The sequence below is a fragment of the Panthera pardus genome, unplaced genomic scaffold, assembly GCF_024362965.1.
Source record: "Panthera pardus isolate Hobbes unplaced genomic scaffold, ASM2436296v1 HiC_scaffold_13, whole genome shotgun sequence".
Classification (NCBI taxonomy): domain Eukaryota; kingdom Metazoa; phylum Chordata; class Mammalia; order Carnivora; family Felidae; genus Panthera; species Panthera pardus.
In genome coordinates this window covers 31,213,387-31,224,946 of record NW_026526688.1, presented here as the reverse complement: position 1 = coordinate 31,224,946, position 11,560 = coordinate 31,213,387, and the positions used below count along the sequence as shown (strand labels likewise).

At 42.6% G+C, this 11,560-nt stretch overlaps 1 protein-coding gene across 1 annotated transcript in view; it reads left to right on the top strand.

Moving 5' to 3' along the window:
* Window positions 1-2,492: 2,492 nt before the first annotated feature.
* Window positions 2,493-11,560, top strand: part of FUT10 (fucosyltransferase 10) — a 79,405-nt gene continuing 70,337 nt past the window's right edge. Inside the window, exons 1-2 of the mRNA XM_019466871.2 lie at window positions 2,493-3,082; window positions 10,505-10,857. Of these exons, the coding sequence (XP_019322416.2) occupies window positions 10,777-10,857 (81 nt within the window). The 5' untranslated portion in view covers window positions 2,493-3,082; window positions 10,505-10,776. The remainder of the gene's footprint in view (window positions 3,083-10,504; window positions 10,858-11,560) is intronic.

The following is an 11,560-nucleotide window of genomic DNA, read 5'->3' as shown; positions in this document are numbered from 1 at the left end:
AATAACACTCCTTCCCTGCTCACCACCAACAGATGAACCCAGTGAATAGTTTTTTAAACTGGGCTATAATTGACACATTAATTTCAGTAGTACAAAATAATGATTGATATATGTATATATTGCAAGAGGATCACCACAATAAGCCTAGTTAACATTTATCACTATATAATTACAATTTTTTTCTAATGATGAGAACTTCAAAGATCTACTCTCTTCACAACTTTCAAATATGCAATATATACTTTTATTTTTAACTGTAATCACCATCTGTAAATTAAATCCTGTCATTTTTGTAACTAGAAGTTTGCCTTTGACCCCCTTCACCCATTTCTCTCCCCTCCTCCAAACATTCTGTTCTGTTTCTATGAGCTCTGTTGCCTTTCTATTTTAGTTTTTTAGATTCCACGTGTAAGTGAGATCATATGATATTTGTCCTTCTCTGACTTATTTCACTTACCATAATGCCCTCTAGGTCTATTCACATCACAAATGGCAAAATTTCATTTTTAATGGCTGAATAATATTCCATTGTGTATATATACTGCATTTTCTTATCCATTCATCAACTGATAGACATGTAGGTTGTTTCCGTATCTTCAGGTATTATAAATAATGCTGCAATGAATGTAGGGGTGCATACCATTAACACTTCCAACACGTGGGTTTGAATTGCATGGGTCCACTTATATGTGAATTTTTTTTTCAATAAAGTATAGTACTGTACACACATTTTTTTCCCCCTTAGGATTTTCTTAACATTTTCTTTTTTCTAGCTTAGTGTATGGTAGGAACACAGTGTATCATACATACACCAAATATGTGGTGGGGGGGGGGGGTTTGGCACGCCCCTAACCCCCACATTGTTGAAGGGCCAACTGTATATCTTTTTTTGAGTTAGTGTTTCACTTTTTTCCGATACCCAGAAGTGGAATTACTGCTTCATATGGTGGTTCTATTTTTAATTTTTTGAGGAGTCTCCATACTATTCTCCATAGTGACTGTACCAATTACAGCCCCACCAGCAGTGCCCAGGAGATCTTTCTTCTCCACTTCCTAACCAACACTTGCTATTTCTTGTCTTTTTCATACTGGCCTTTTTGACTGGTGTGAGGTGATATCTCCTTGTGGTTTTGGTTATTTCCCCAATGATCAGTGATGTTGGATATTTTTTCCTATGTCTGTTGGCTATCTGGATGTCTTTGGAAAACTGTATATTCAGGTCCTCTGCCCATTTTTTTTAATCCGATTGTTTTTTTTGATGTCGAGTTGTAAAAGTCCTTTATGTATTTTGGATATGAACCCCTCATTGGATATATCATTTGCAGATATCTTCTTCCATTCACTACATTGCCCTTTTTGTTGTTGTTGATGGTTTCCTTTGCTGTGCAAAAGCTTTTTATTTTGATGTATTCCCAATCATTTATTTTTTGTTTCACTGGCCTCGGGAGACATATGCATAAATATGTTGCTAAGGGCAATGTCCAGGAGATTGCTGCTTATGTTTTCTTTTAGGAGTTTTATGGTTTGGGGTCTCATATGTAGGTCTTTAATCCATTTTGAGTTTATTTTTGTGTATGGTGTAAGAAAGCAGTATAGTTTGTTTTTACGTAGCTGTCCATTTTTCCCAACACCATTTATTGAAACAACTCTCTTTGCCCCATTTTATATTCTTGCCTTCTTTGTCATAGATTGATTGACCATATAGGTGTGGGCTTATATCTTGGTTCTCTATCCTGTTCCATTGATCTATCTCTGTGGCTGTTTTTATGCTAGTACCATAGTGTTTTAATTACTATAGCTTTTATATCTTGAAATCTGGGATTGTGATACCTCCAGTTTTATTCTTCTTTCTCAAGAATACTTTGGCTATTCGAGGTCTTTTGTGGTTCCATACACATTTTAGGATGGGTGGATGTGTGGTAGTATATAATTGTGTTAATCTGCCTTTCCCTGATGACTAAAGAAATTAAGCATCATTCACATACTTACTGGCCATTCATATTCCTCTTTGTGCTATATAAGTCTTCAGTTCCTTCCTTCCCAGAGATTTTTATTAGGTTGCTTTTTTGATTTTTTTTTCTTATCGTGTTTTAGGCATTCTTGCTATATTCTGGATATGAATTCTTTCTTAGATAAATCTACTGCAAATATCTTCTACTCTGGTTTTTCCTTAAGTGTCTTTTGGTGAACAGAATTTACTTTCAGTGATATCCAATTTATCAATCTTTTCCTCTGAGTTTGGTGTTTCGTGTGTGTGTGTGTGTGTGTGTGTGTGTGTGTGTGTGTGTTTGGTGTTTCTTGAAGTTGATACCATTATTATCAACCAGTTTTTCCAGACTAGTTAATTGAGGTTCCTGGCACTGGAGATCTCAGGGCCAGGACTACAGTGAGGCAGGCGCAGAGCAGCAATGACTCTCAGGTTCCTGCAATGTGCCCGGCATTTGCAGGACTCACTGTCTCCTCCTATTTTAAGCCCTAGATGCCTCACTTGCCTCAACCAAGCCCTGGCCCTCCCAAGATCTTCAATTACCTCCCTAGGTTTATCACCTCCCCTGCAGACTAGGGAAAAATAATTTTAAACGGGTTCTCTAAATTTGGGATTCAGTGGCCTGAAGTTAGTTTTCTTTCGCGACTTTTTAAAAACTAAAGATCATCCTGCTCAGTCTACCAAACACTGGTACCTGATTAAATGTATCCCCAGGTCTCTGCTTTGCCTGGCATGTTCTGTTTTCCTGAATAGGTGACTTTGAATTTGCTCCAGTCCTAGCAGAGTTTGAGAAGCAGAAAGTGTCCCGCGACTTACTAAAGAGAATCTCAGGAGTCTTCCAGAAACTTTTTGGGAGTGAGGTGGCTCACGAGCGAGGGAGAAGCAGAAACTCCCAGGAACCTCTGTGGACTAGCCTTTAAGCCCGGCAACGGCGAAAACCTGGATGGAGGATCGCTGGGCCTGCGAGCGCGGAAAGTGATGCCGCTTTTCCCAAACTTCCTTTCCGAGTCTTCGCCCGAGCCCCGGCTGAGCGCAAACTGAAAGTGGAAAGCGGCCCGGCTGCCAGCAGCCAGCGAGCCTCCTACCCGGGACGAGGTGAGTGGGAGGCACTGGGTCTTTTCGGGCTGCAATGATACCCGGTGGGGACAGGGTCTTGATGCCCAGAAACAAAAGGAGACTTTTCTGGTGCGCACGGAAGCCGGGATGCGCACGGAAGCCGGGATGCACCCGGAGCACACCTCCTCTTTGTGCCCAGAAGAGAGTGTGCGTAAGAGAAAGAGTTGCGTGCTGAAAAAGAATCCAAGTCCGTTTTGGGAAACCTTGGGCAGCGCTTTCCAGAGACACCGCCTGAGATTTAAACCTATCTTGGGCCGAAAAAGCCCAGATGGGAGGCCGGTGACGCGCAGGAGCCCCGGGAAGGCGCGCGGGTCTCCGCCTCGGGCGACTGGGGGATTTCACGTCCCTGCGGGTTTGCCGCGACCTTCCCCGCCCCACCGGTTCGAAAACCTCACTCTGCCGCTTGTGTGTTGCGACTTGCTTCCTTCTTCCCCACGTCTTCAGTGAGAATCACTTGTTGCTGGAATTATGTGCTGAAGTAGTAGCGATTCTGACTGCCCAGCCCTAGCGAGCACTGCTTTTTTAACGGAGAAAATGCCGTGGGGGGAGCCCTCTGAATGGCAAGGCTATCAACGTGCAATCCATTTCTTAGGTATTATATTGCACCCGATGAGCGCCCTCAGAGTAGAACTCGTTTTGTGTAAGATGTGTAAATAACATCGATGTGATTTTAAGACACTTCCTGGGCACCTTTTAATGATACGTTGCAAGTGTCGCGCAAAATGACTGTTTTCCTTCTCTTCACAGCTCCAACAGACTGCCCCCTACTCGCTGCCACAGCTCCCTAAAATGCATGTGGTGACTTGGGTTGTTAATTTCATCGTGTGGAGTGCATGCACTCTGGCTGGGTACAATTTTCAGTATGGCAAGTGGGTCTTCAGGACGTCATTCTCCTTGTATGCCCTTCCTTCTCTCAAGATGAGACAACCCAGAAGCTCATGACCAATCTTGGGCTTGGTAGTGATGTCACACTGCAACTAGGGCATTGTTTCTGATCCACCTCGTGGTCTCAAAGGGAGGGCTTTCAGGTGGGGTCTGGTCATCCCTTGAATAAGCAACCCAGGTATTTGCACACTAAAGTGGCAGAGCCACCAGTCAGGAAGCACCCTAACCTCAATCTCAGAACTTTCTCCTTAGGCCTGAAAGCCACAGGCAATGTCCTAGCATCAGAGGCTCATTCAAGTCGGCTCCATTTTTGAAACTGCTGGCTTCCCATGCTGGCTTCCTGCTAGATGGCAGTGTGTAACTGAATTAAATAGGCAATCTTAACTGTTACTGTTATATGGCTCCTCTTTCATTGTTCACTTAAAAAAAAAAAACCCTGTTTGTCTTACAAACAGTATGTTTAAAAAAATTCAGACGAGGATCTTTAGAAAATAAAGAAAAAGGACATAGTTTGGACCGACAATAATGTTATTCACATATGTCTAAGTATTGCTCGGATACTGGCATTTCCAACCCATGTTTAAATGCTTTCTAAATGTGGAGCGGAAAGTGCCGATTTCAGTGGGAAGGCAACACCTAATTCAATTACCAGCATTTCCCAATAAGCTTTATAGTGTTTCTTGTCATGGGTTGTTAAAAATTGGGAAAAAAAAGTTTGTTTTTATTTACAGTGTTTTTCAGATATTTCTTTGAGAATAAAATTTGAGTTTTCAAAAGTTAATGATGAGTTGCTAAAAAAGAGAATGAAAATAAAGTAATCCTAAACTTGTTATACAGAAATAGTTCTTCATATTTCCAGAACTCTTAGTTTATGATGGCTCAAATTATCTTGATCACCTGTCTCTTGATTAATCTTTCTTCTGTGGAAAGTTTTTCCTCCTGGACACTCTTCGTGGGATGAGAGCGCTTCATTTTGGGATGAGACCCCAGATCACCTGGTCCAGCCCTTTGTCTTCGGGCATGTGAAGTATTAGCCACATTGTGTTGGTGTTGTTTAACCAGTACCTCATTCATGATTACATAAATGATCAAAGCAGATGATCTTTCGATTTGTTTTCAATTTTTGGTCTGGGTGTGTTTTAATTTAGCTTAAGTAGACCCACTGATTGAGACTGTATTAATACCACATCATTTGAGTGCTTCAGCATATCCAGAATTTAAGAGTTTAAGAATGGCATCACCTTCGTTTCTATAATAGAGATGTGAAAGTCTCAGGCTACAAATTCTGTCCCTCCATTAATCACCCGTCTTGATTCACATGGCTGCCAGTATTCCTTTCTCTCTCATTATTCTCAACATGTCTCCCCTGAAATGTGTGGTTGGTGGAAGAGGATGAACTTCCAGGATAGAGTCTGCAATGCCAAGCACTCTACATAAAAATAAGTGCTCAGCAACATATGAAGTCTGTTTAAAAAGAGTGAGGAAAACGAACACCAATAAATGTTAATCAAGTAAATTGGATGGAAGTGGAGGCTGGAACCATCACTCCACGTTCACCAGGTGCCCAAGGAACAGACGCAGGCACTAGGTTAGAATAAGTCAGCTTTTTAGTGTTCAACAATTGCTTTATATCCATCTCATAAAGCATCTTCAGAAAGTTTCCTGAAAAATGCCAGCTTCCTGCATTCTTTCCACCGCTGTGACAGGAACAATCACAATGGTGTGGACCTAGATCTCCCCACTTGGCATGGGGAGGGGTAAAGCTTGCCAAAGCATGTGGCTTGGAAAGTCCAGGAGAACGGGTAGGCTAGTGGAAGAGAGGTGTGGATGTGCTAGGTAGAGACTAGAGCACAGAACAGGAAGCTACATTCAAGGAATAGTCAGAACGAAGTGTATGTGTAGTTAGAAGCTGGAGAAGCAGGGCAGGGTCCAAGGAGTCTTGTTTTTCTAAGCTACTCAATTTGATCTTTATCTTGAAATCTGTGGGAAGCCATCGATGGATTTTCATCGGAGGAGAGATGTCCAGTTTACATTATAGAAACAACTCTACAGGCAAGTGGAGAGAGTGCAAGGGGTCAGACCGGTAGGAACACCAGTTGTCAGGCTTATGGAGTAACCAGATAGGAATGCAAGAGAAGTGTTGAATGGAGGGGTTAAAAAGTTCCTGGAGAGTTGTCCAAAAGCCCTTAGACTTCCCCACCAGCCTACCATCATCTGTCTTTCCCAGGGCAGCCATATTTCAGGGATACCGTGAGGGCTTATACATTATAAAATGAAAATGTACCTTGGGAGAGTCAAACCTACTTGAGAAATTATGCTTTTGTGGGAATAATTTAAATTTGGTAATTAGACACATTCCAGTTAAAGACTTTCCCTGGCATAACCTTAAACTCTGTTTAGACAGTCGCTTATTAACTCAACCGACGCACCAGTTACTAGAAGAGACGATCAAAGGAGCCTCCCCACAACTCCCTGCCTCTGCCTCACTTCTTTGCCCTGCCAGTGGGGACAGGGAGGAAAAGGCAGACACACACAAAGTGTCAGGGTCAGAAAACCCCGTGCATCTCCCATGCTCACTTTCTCATTTTATCCTCAGAGACACGGCAGAAATCATCTCTGAGCTCCATTTCTAAGACCCTGTACCTTGGACCGGCGCTGCATGGCTGAAACTTGAGGCTGGCACCCTCAGACTGCTAGTTTGCTTTAAGATATCTCCTCTATTTTAATTCAAAACAAAGCGGAGACATTGGAAATTATTTTAGAGTGAAAGTGTTGTTGGTGTTGATGCACTAGCACCTGCAGGAGTGTGAGGTAGTCACGCTCAGCTTCAAATCCCACTCTGGGCAGCAGATGGCCAGCCCCAGGCAGAGCATGCAAGCCGAACAATGCATTTCAGATGCTCGGCTCGGGGGTCAAGAAGGGTGGTTAGTGAGCGTCCATTTCCGATGGTACCTACCATGGTTGTCTGCACAAACACCCATTGCTTCGTCCGGGAAAGGAGTATTCTGGGGCCACCCTATTGGTGGACTCTGAGATTCACCTTGTGGGCAATGACGAAACAGAAGGGAGCTTTCCCCCTGGAATCCCATTGCGCTGGTGCTTACTGGCTTTCACCATGCTCTCTGCAGACCCATCTGTCCCTCCAGTGGGGGTCTGTTACCTTGTTGACAAGCTCCTGGGTCATTAATACCATATATTAGATTGATGTGCCCCAAGGTCTGGTTGATTGCTGCTTGTGATAAATCATAAACCCATCCCCACTAACTGGCTCTATTCTTTGAAATAGTGGTTGGTATGTCATCACAGCTTGGTCCCTGAGACCTCACTATACCTCTGGCTTTGAGAATATAAGTTAAATTGAGATTCTGTGGATGAAAGGGAATTTGTAACGCTAAATTCTTCTGTCATAGTTCACACAGCCGTGTAAAGACTTAAAAAGGCCCTACCTAGGACGGGCCGTAGGACAGCATTGCAGCCGCTGTAAAAATATCCCAAACTATGTCTCCCATTCTCTCCCTGTCTTTTATTTTCCTTTATTTCTGACCCTTTGTCCTCCTAACAAGCTGCCACTATTTGCCCCATCTCTTTCCTTTCCTGTGATCCTGGAGACCGGCGACCTGATTTCTACACCCACTCCAGCCTTTAAAAACTATGATCTTGGGCAAATCGCTTCAACTTGCCGAGGCTCAGTTTCCTTATTTGTGGGAACTGAGAATAAAACCTACCTTGCTTACTTTACAGAGTGGTTACCAATAAGATCAAGTGGAGTGATACCTGTAAAGTCTTCTGAAAATGATACAGTTTGACACCCACTTAAGGTGGTAATATTTCATGACCTAATCTGGTTTACATTAATTATAGCTATAATAAATTGCCTTTGTGTATAACACAGAAATTTGATCATCTTTCTGTTCTGCAAGGGAAAGAAATAATGATAGTTAATGTTTCTTCTTTATTGTGAAGAAACTGAAGCTTAGAAAGATTTAGTAACTTGTCCAAATTTATATTACATATAAATGACAGAGCCAGGATTGAAACTCCAAAGTGCTTGCTCCACATTTTATATAGTTAATAGCTATTAGCATTGACTGAGTGGAAGGAAAGGCATTTCTCAGGTTCTTATGGGTTTTTGTTACTTTTTTCTCTGGTATACCAGCTGACAGAAAGCTATTCTGTATAGCTGTATAGAAGCTGTATAGAACACATTTTTTTCTATGACTTAAAAAAAATTTTTTTTAAGTTTATTGATTTTGAGAGAGACAGAGACAGCGCGAGCAGGGGAGGGGCAGAGAGAGGGAGAACCTTAAGCAGGCTTTGTGCTGCCAGCACAGAGCCGGACGTGGGGCTTGAACTCCTGAAACCGCAAGATCATGACTGGAGCCGACACCAAGAGTTGGACGCTTAACCGAGTGAGCCACCCAGGCGCCCTACAGGTTTTTTTCTATGATTAAGGCAGATAATCTGTGCTAGTATTGTTGGGTGGGAATTTTATAATCTTAGTGTTAAAACATGTAAAACCGTACATGAACTGCAGAGCCGGACCAGTTTTTGCTTGTACTTATCAAAGTCGTGATCTTGGGTAAGTTACTTGACTTCCTTCGGATCTCGTTTTCTCATCCTTAAAAATAAGGACAGCAATTTGCTCCCTCCATAGAGTTGTAGGAGGTTTGAATGGTCTCAGGCACGCTGAGCACTTAGGAAGGGCCTCTCTCACAATAGGTCACTCAACAAACATTAGTGATCTCCTTTTCTTTGGCAAAGCGAGTATTTCTGCTTTAGAAGTTCCAGTTGGTCGGGCAGCAACATACTTGATATGAATTCAGCTTCGTTTTACACTTAAAAGTATAATAAAAATTATAATATTTACAGATAAGATAGTAAATAGTTACTGGTACGGAGTAGGTACCGTGCTCTGAAATAAGTGTTTCAGCAATCTTACGGAATTCTTAATAACCTTCTGATTAGGCAGGCTTATTATCTACATTTTGGAAATTGAGATATTGAGAGGCTAGGTTAAACCAGCTGGAGAGTTGAGATTTGAATCTTGGCCGGCTGACTCTAGGTCCTGTTCCCTTAGTCACTGTGGATTGCAGGAATTCTGTGGGAAAAAGAGGAAAAACACACCATTGGTGATTTCTGAAACCAAGAGTCATTTTGTTGCCGAGGGACTTAGCCTGGACTTAAAAGTAAATGAAGGTAGGTGCATGAGAGGAGAGTATACCTTTAAGGCCAATGTTTTTAACCAGAATTCTACATCATTTTTATATTTTTAATTCTTAAGGCTATTATCTGGGAGATGTACAATCAGTTCTTAGTACCAGATTTTTGGAGTACTGTAGAGCAGCCTCAGGAATATTAATCCTTGCTCTCTTCTGAACTCCACCATGTCATTTGACCAAGACATTTGACTTCACAGAACCCTGGGAATAAAAGGTATTCTTTTGGGGGCACCTGCGTGGCTCAGTTGGTTAAACGTCTGACTTCAGCTCAGGTCATGATCTCCAAGTCAGGCCTTCTGCTGTCAGTGCAGAGCCAGCTTTGGATCCTCTGTCTCCCTCTTTCTCTGCCCCTACCCCACTCATGTTCTCTTACTCTCTCTCTCAAAAATAAATAAACATTTAAAAAATCAATAAAAAAGACATTCTTTGGAACTTTTTAGTTCACTTTTAAAACTTTTGGAGGGGCACCTGGGTGGCTCAGTCGGTTAAGTGTCCAACTTTGGCTCCGAGCATGATCTCACAGTTGGTGGGTTCAAGCCCCGTGTCGGGCTCTATAGCTGACAGCTGAGAGCCTGGAGACTGCTTTGGATTCTGTGTCTCCCTCTCTCTCTGCCCCTCCCCTGCTTGTGCTCTGTCTGTCTCTCACACAAATAAATAAACATTTAAAAAAACTAAATAAAACTTTTTGAAACGATCATCCATTTCAGATAGATGGAAATCTTATTTGAGAACTTCTAGAGAATCATACTGCTCACAGAACCCACTGCTTTGTTACACTTGCTATAAAAGACTAAACAACTAAATCAATAATCAGAATTCCTTGTGTTCCTTATGTTGTGGCTGAAGTTGTTTTCCATAGAGGAAGTTTGGGTCTGTTGATCATTATCCATTTTTGAACTTTTATTTATTTTTTCCCTACTTTATATGGGAGTGGGTGGATAATCCTGATAATTTCTATTCTATTTCTCTAGTCCTTTGGAACCTGGGTGGAAGAAGTGACTCCATATAAGTGACTTGTGGAATTCAATCTTCTGATGGCAGGGAAAATTAAGTGGCATCAGAATTTTAGACCCAGGACCAAACTATATAGATCTGCCACTCTCCTCTGATGGGCTGTGTGACCTTGACCAGGTCACTTCCTCTCTCTGATCTTGGTTTCCTTATCTAGGAGTGAGGACTACATGATCTCAAAGGTTCCTTTTCGTTTTAAAGCCTTGGGTTTCTACCTGACAGCCCTGAAAGACTACATTTATTAAATATTCTGCACCATGGCTAAAAGATTATTCGTTTGTTACAGACTTTTTGGATGCCTTCTGGTTTGAAGAAATCTCCAGCTGCTCTGATGATAGTTTAAGAAGACTGCATGCTGTTTCCTCTCGATGCCAAGCCAGGCCCGTGCGGAACCTCGGATCCCAGCCCTTCATGGAGACCAGGTCCCAGCAGGAATGGCAGTGGAAGACATCGGCACCCAGATGGTTCCTTCACGTGAAGTTGTCTTGGGCTGTGGGCCGACTCGACAACACCTGGTAGCCAGGCCGGCCCTCTGTCAGTCACCCAGGGCCGGGCAGCATGGTGTGGATTCAGAGGAGGAAGCTTTTGGCATCTTGCCTCTGCATCACAGCCTCTGTCTTTCTGCTTGTCACACTCCAGGTAGCAAGAATTTGGGCTGCTTCGTGTTGAGCCCTGACCCTTTCCACCCTTTCCCCCTTCAACCCACTGCATTTTCTCCAAGTACTTTGCTTTTTGCTTAATTTCTCAGGATCAGGGGTTTTCTGTCTCAGGCAGGGAAAATACTTTTTTTTTTTAGTAGATGAAACTGAGGTTTTAGTGAGTGGGTGTATCAGGTAGAAACGAAACCAGTGAGATGGGGGGATCAATTTGTGACTCCTGGAGGGTCCTGGTGCTAGAAGAACAGAAAGCAGAGCTCAGTCTGTCTTACTGGGTCAAATTTGGATGGGCCTCTCCAAGTCCACTATTACGATGAATTCTGAAAGGTGGCATTCTTGAAGAAGCCATGATTATTCTGAGATTAAGATGGTCTATTATGCAGAACACAAACATCCACATTAATACATTTGTCATTCTTTTTTTTTTTTTAACTTTTTTTTTTTTTAATTTATTGTTGAGACACAGAGCACAAGTGGGGCAAAGGCAGAGAGAAGGAGACAGAATCCAAAGCAGGCTCCAAGCTCTGAGCTCTCAGCACAGAGCCCGATGCGGGGCTCGAACCCACGAACCGTGAGATCGTGACCTGAGCCAAAGTCAGATGCTTAACCAGCTGAGCCGCCCAGTTGCCCCAATACATTTGTCATTCTTGACATATGCTACTAGACCAAGCGCTGAATGTGGGTGT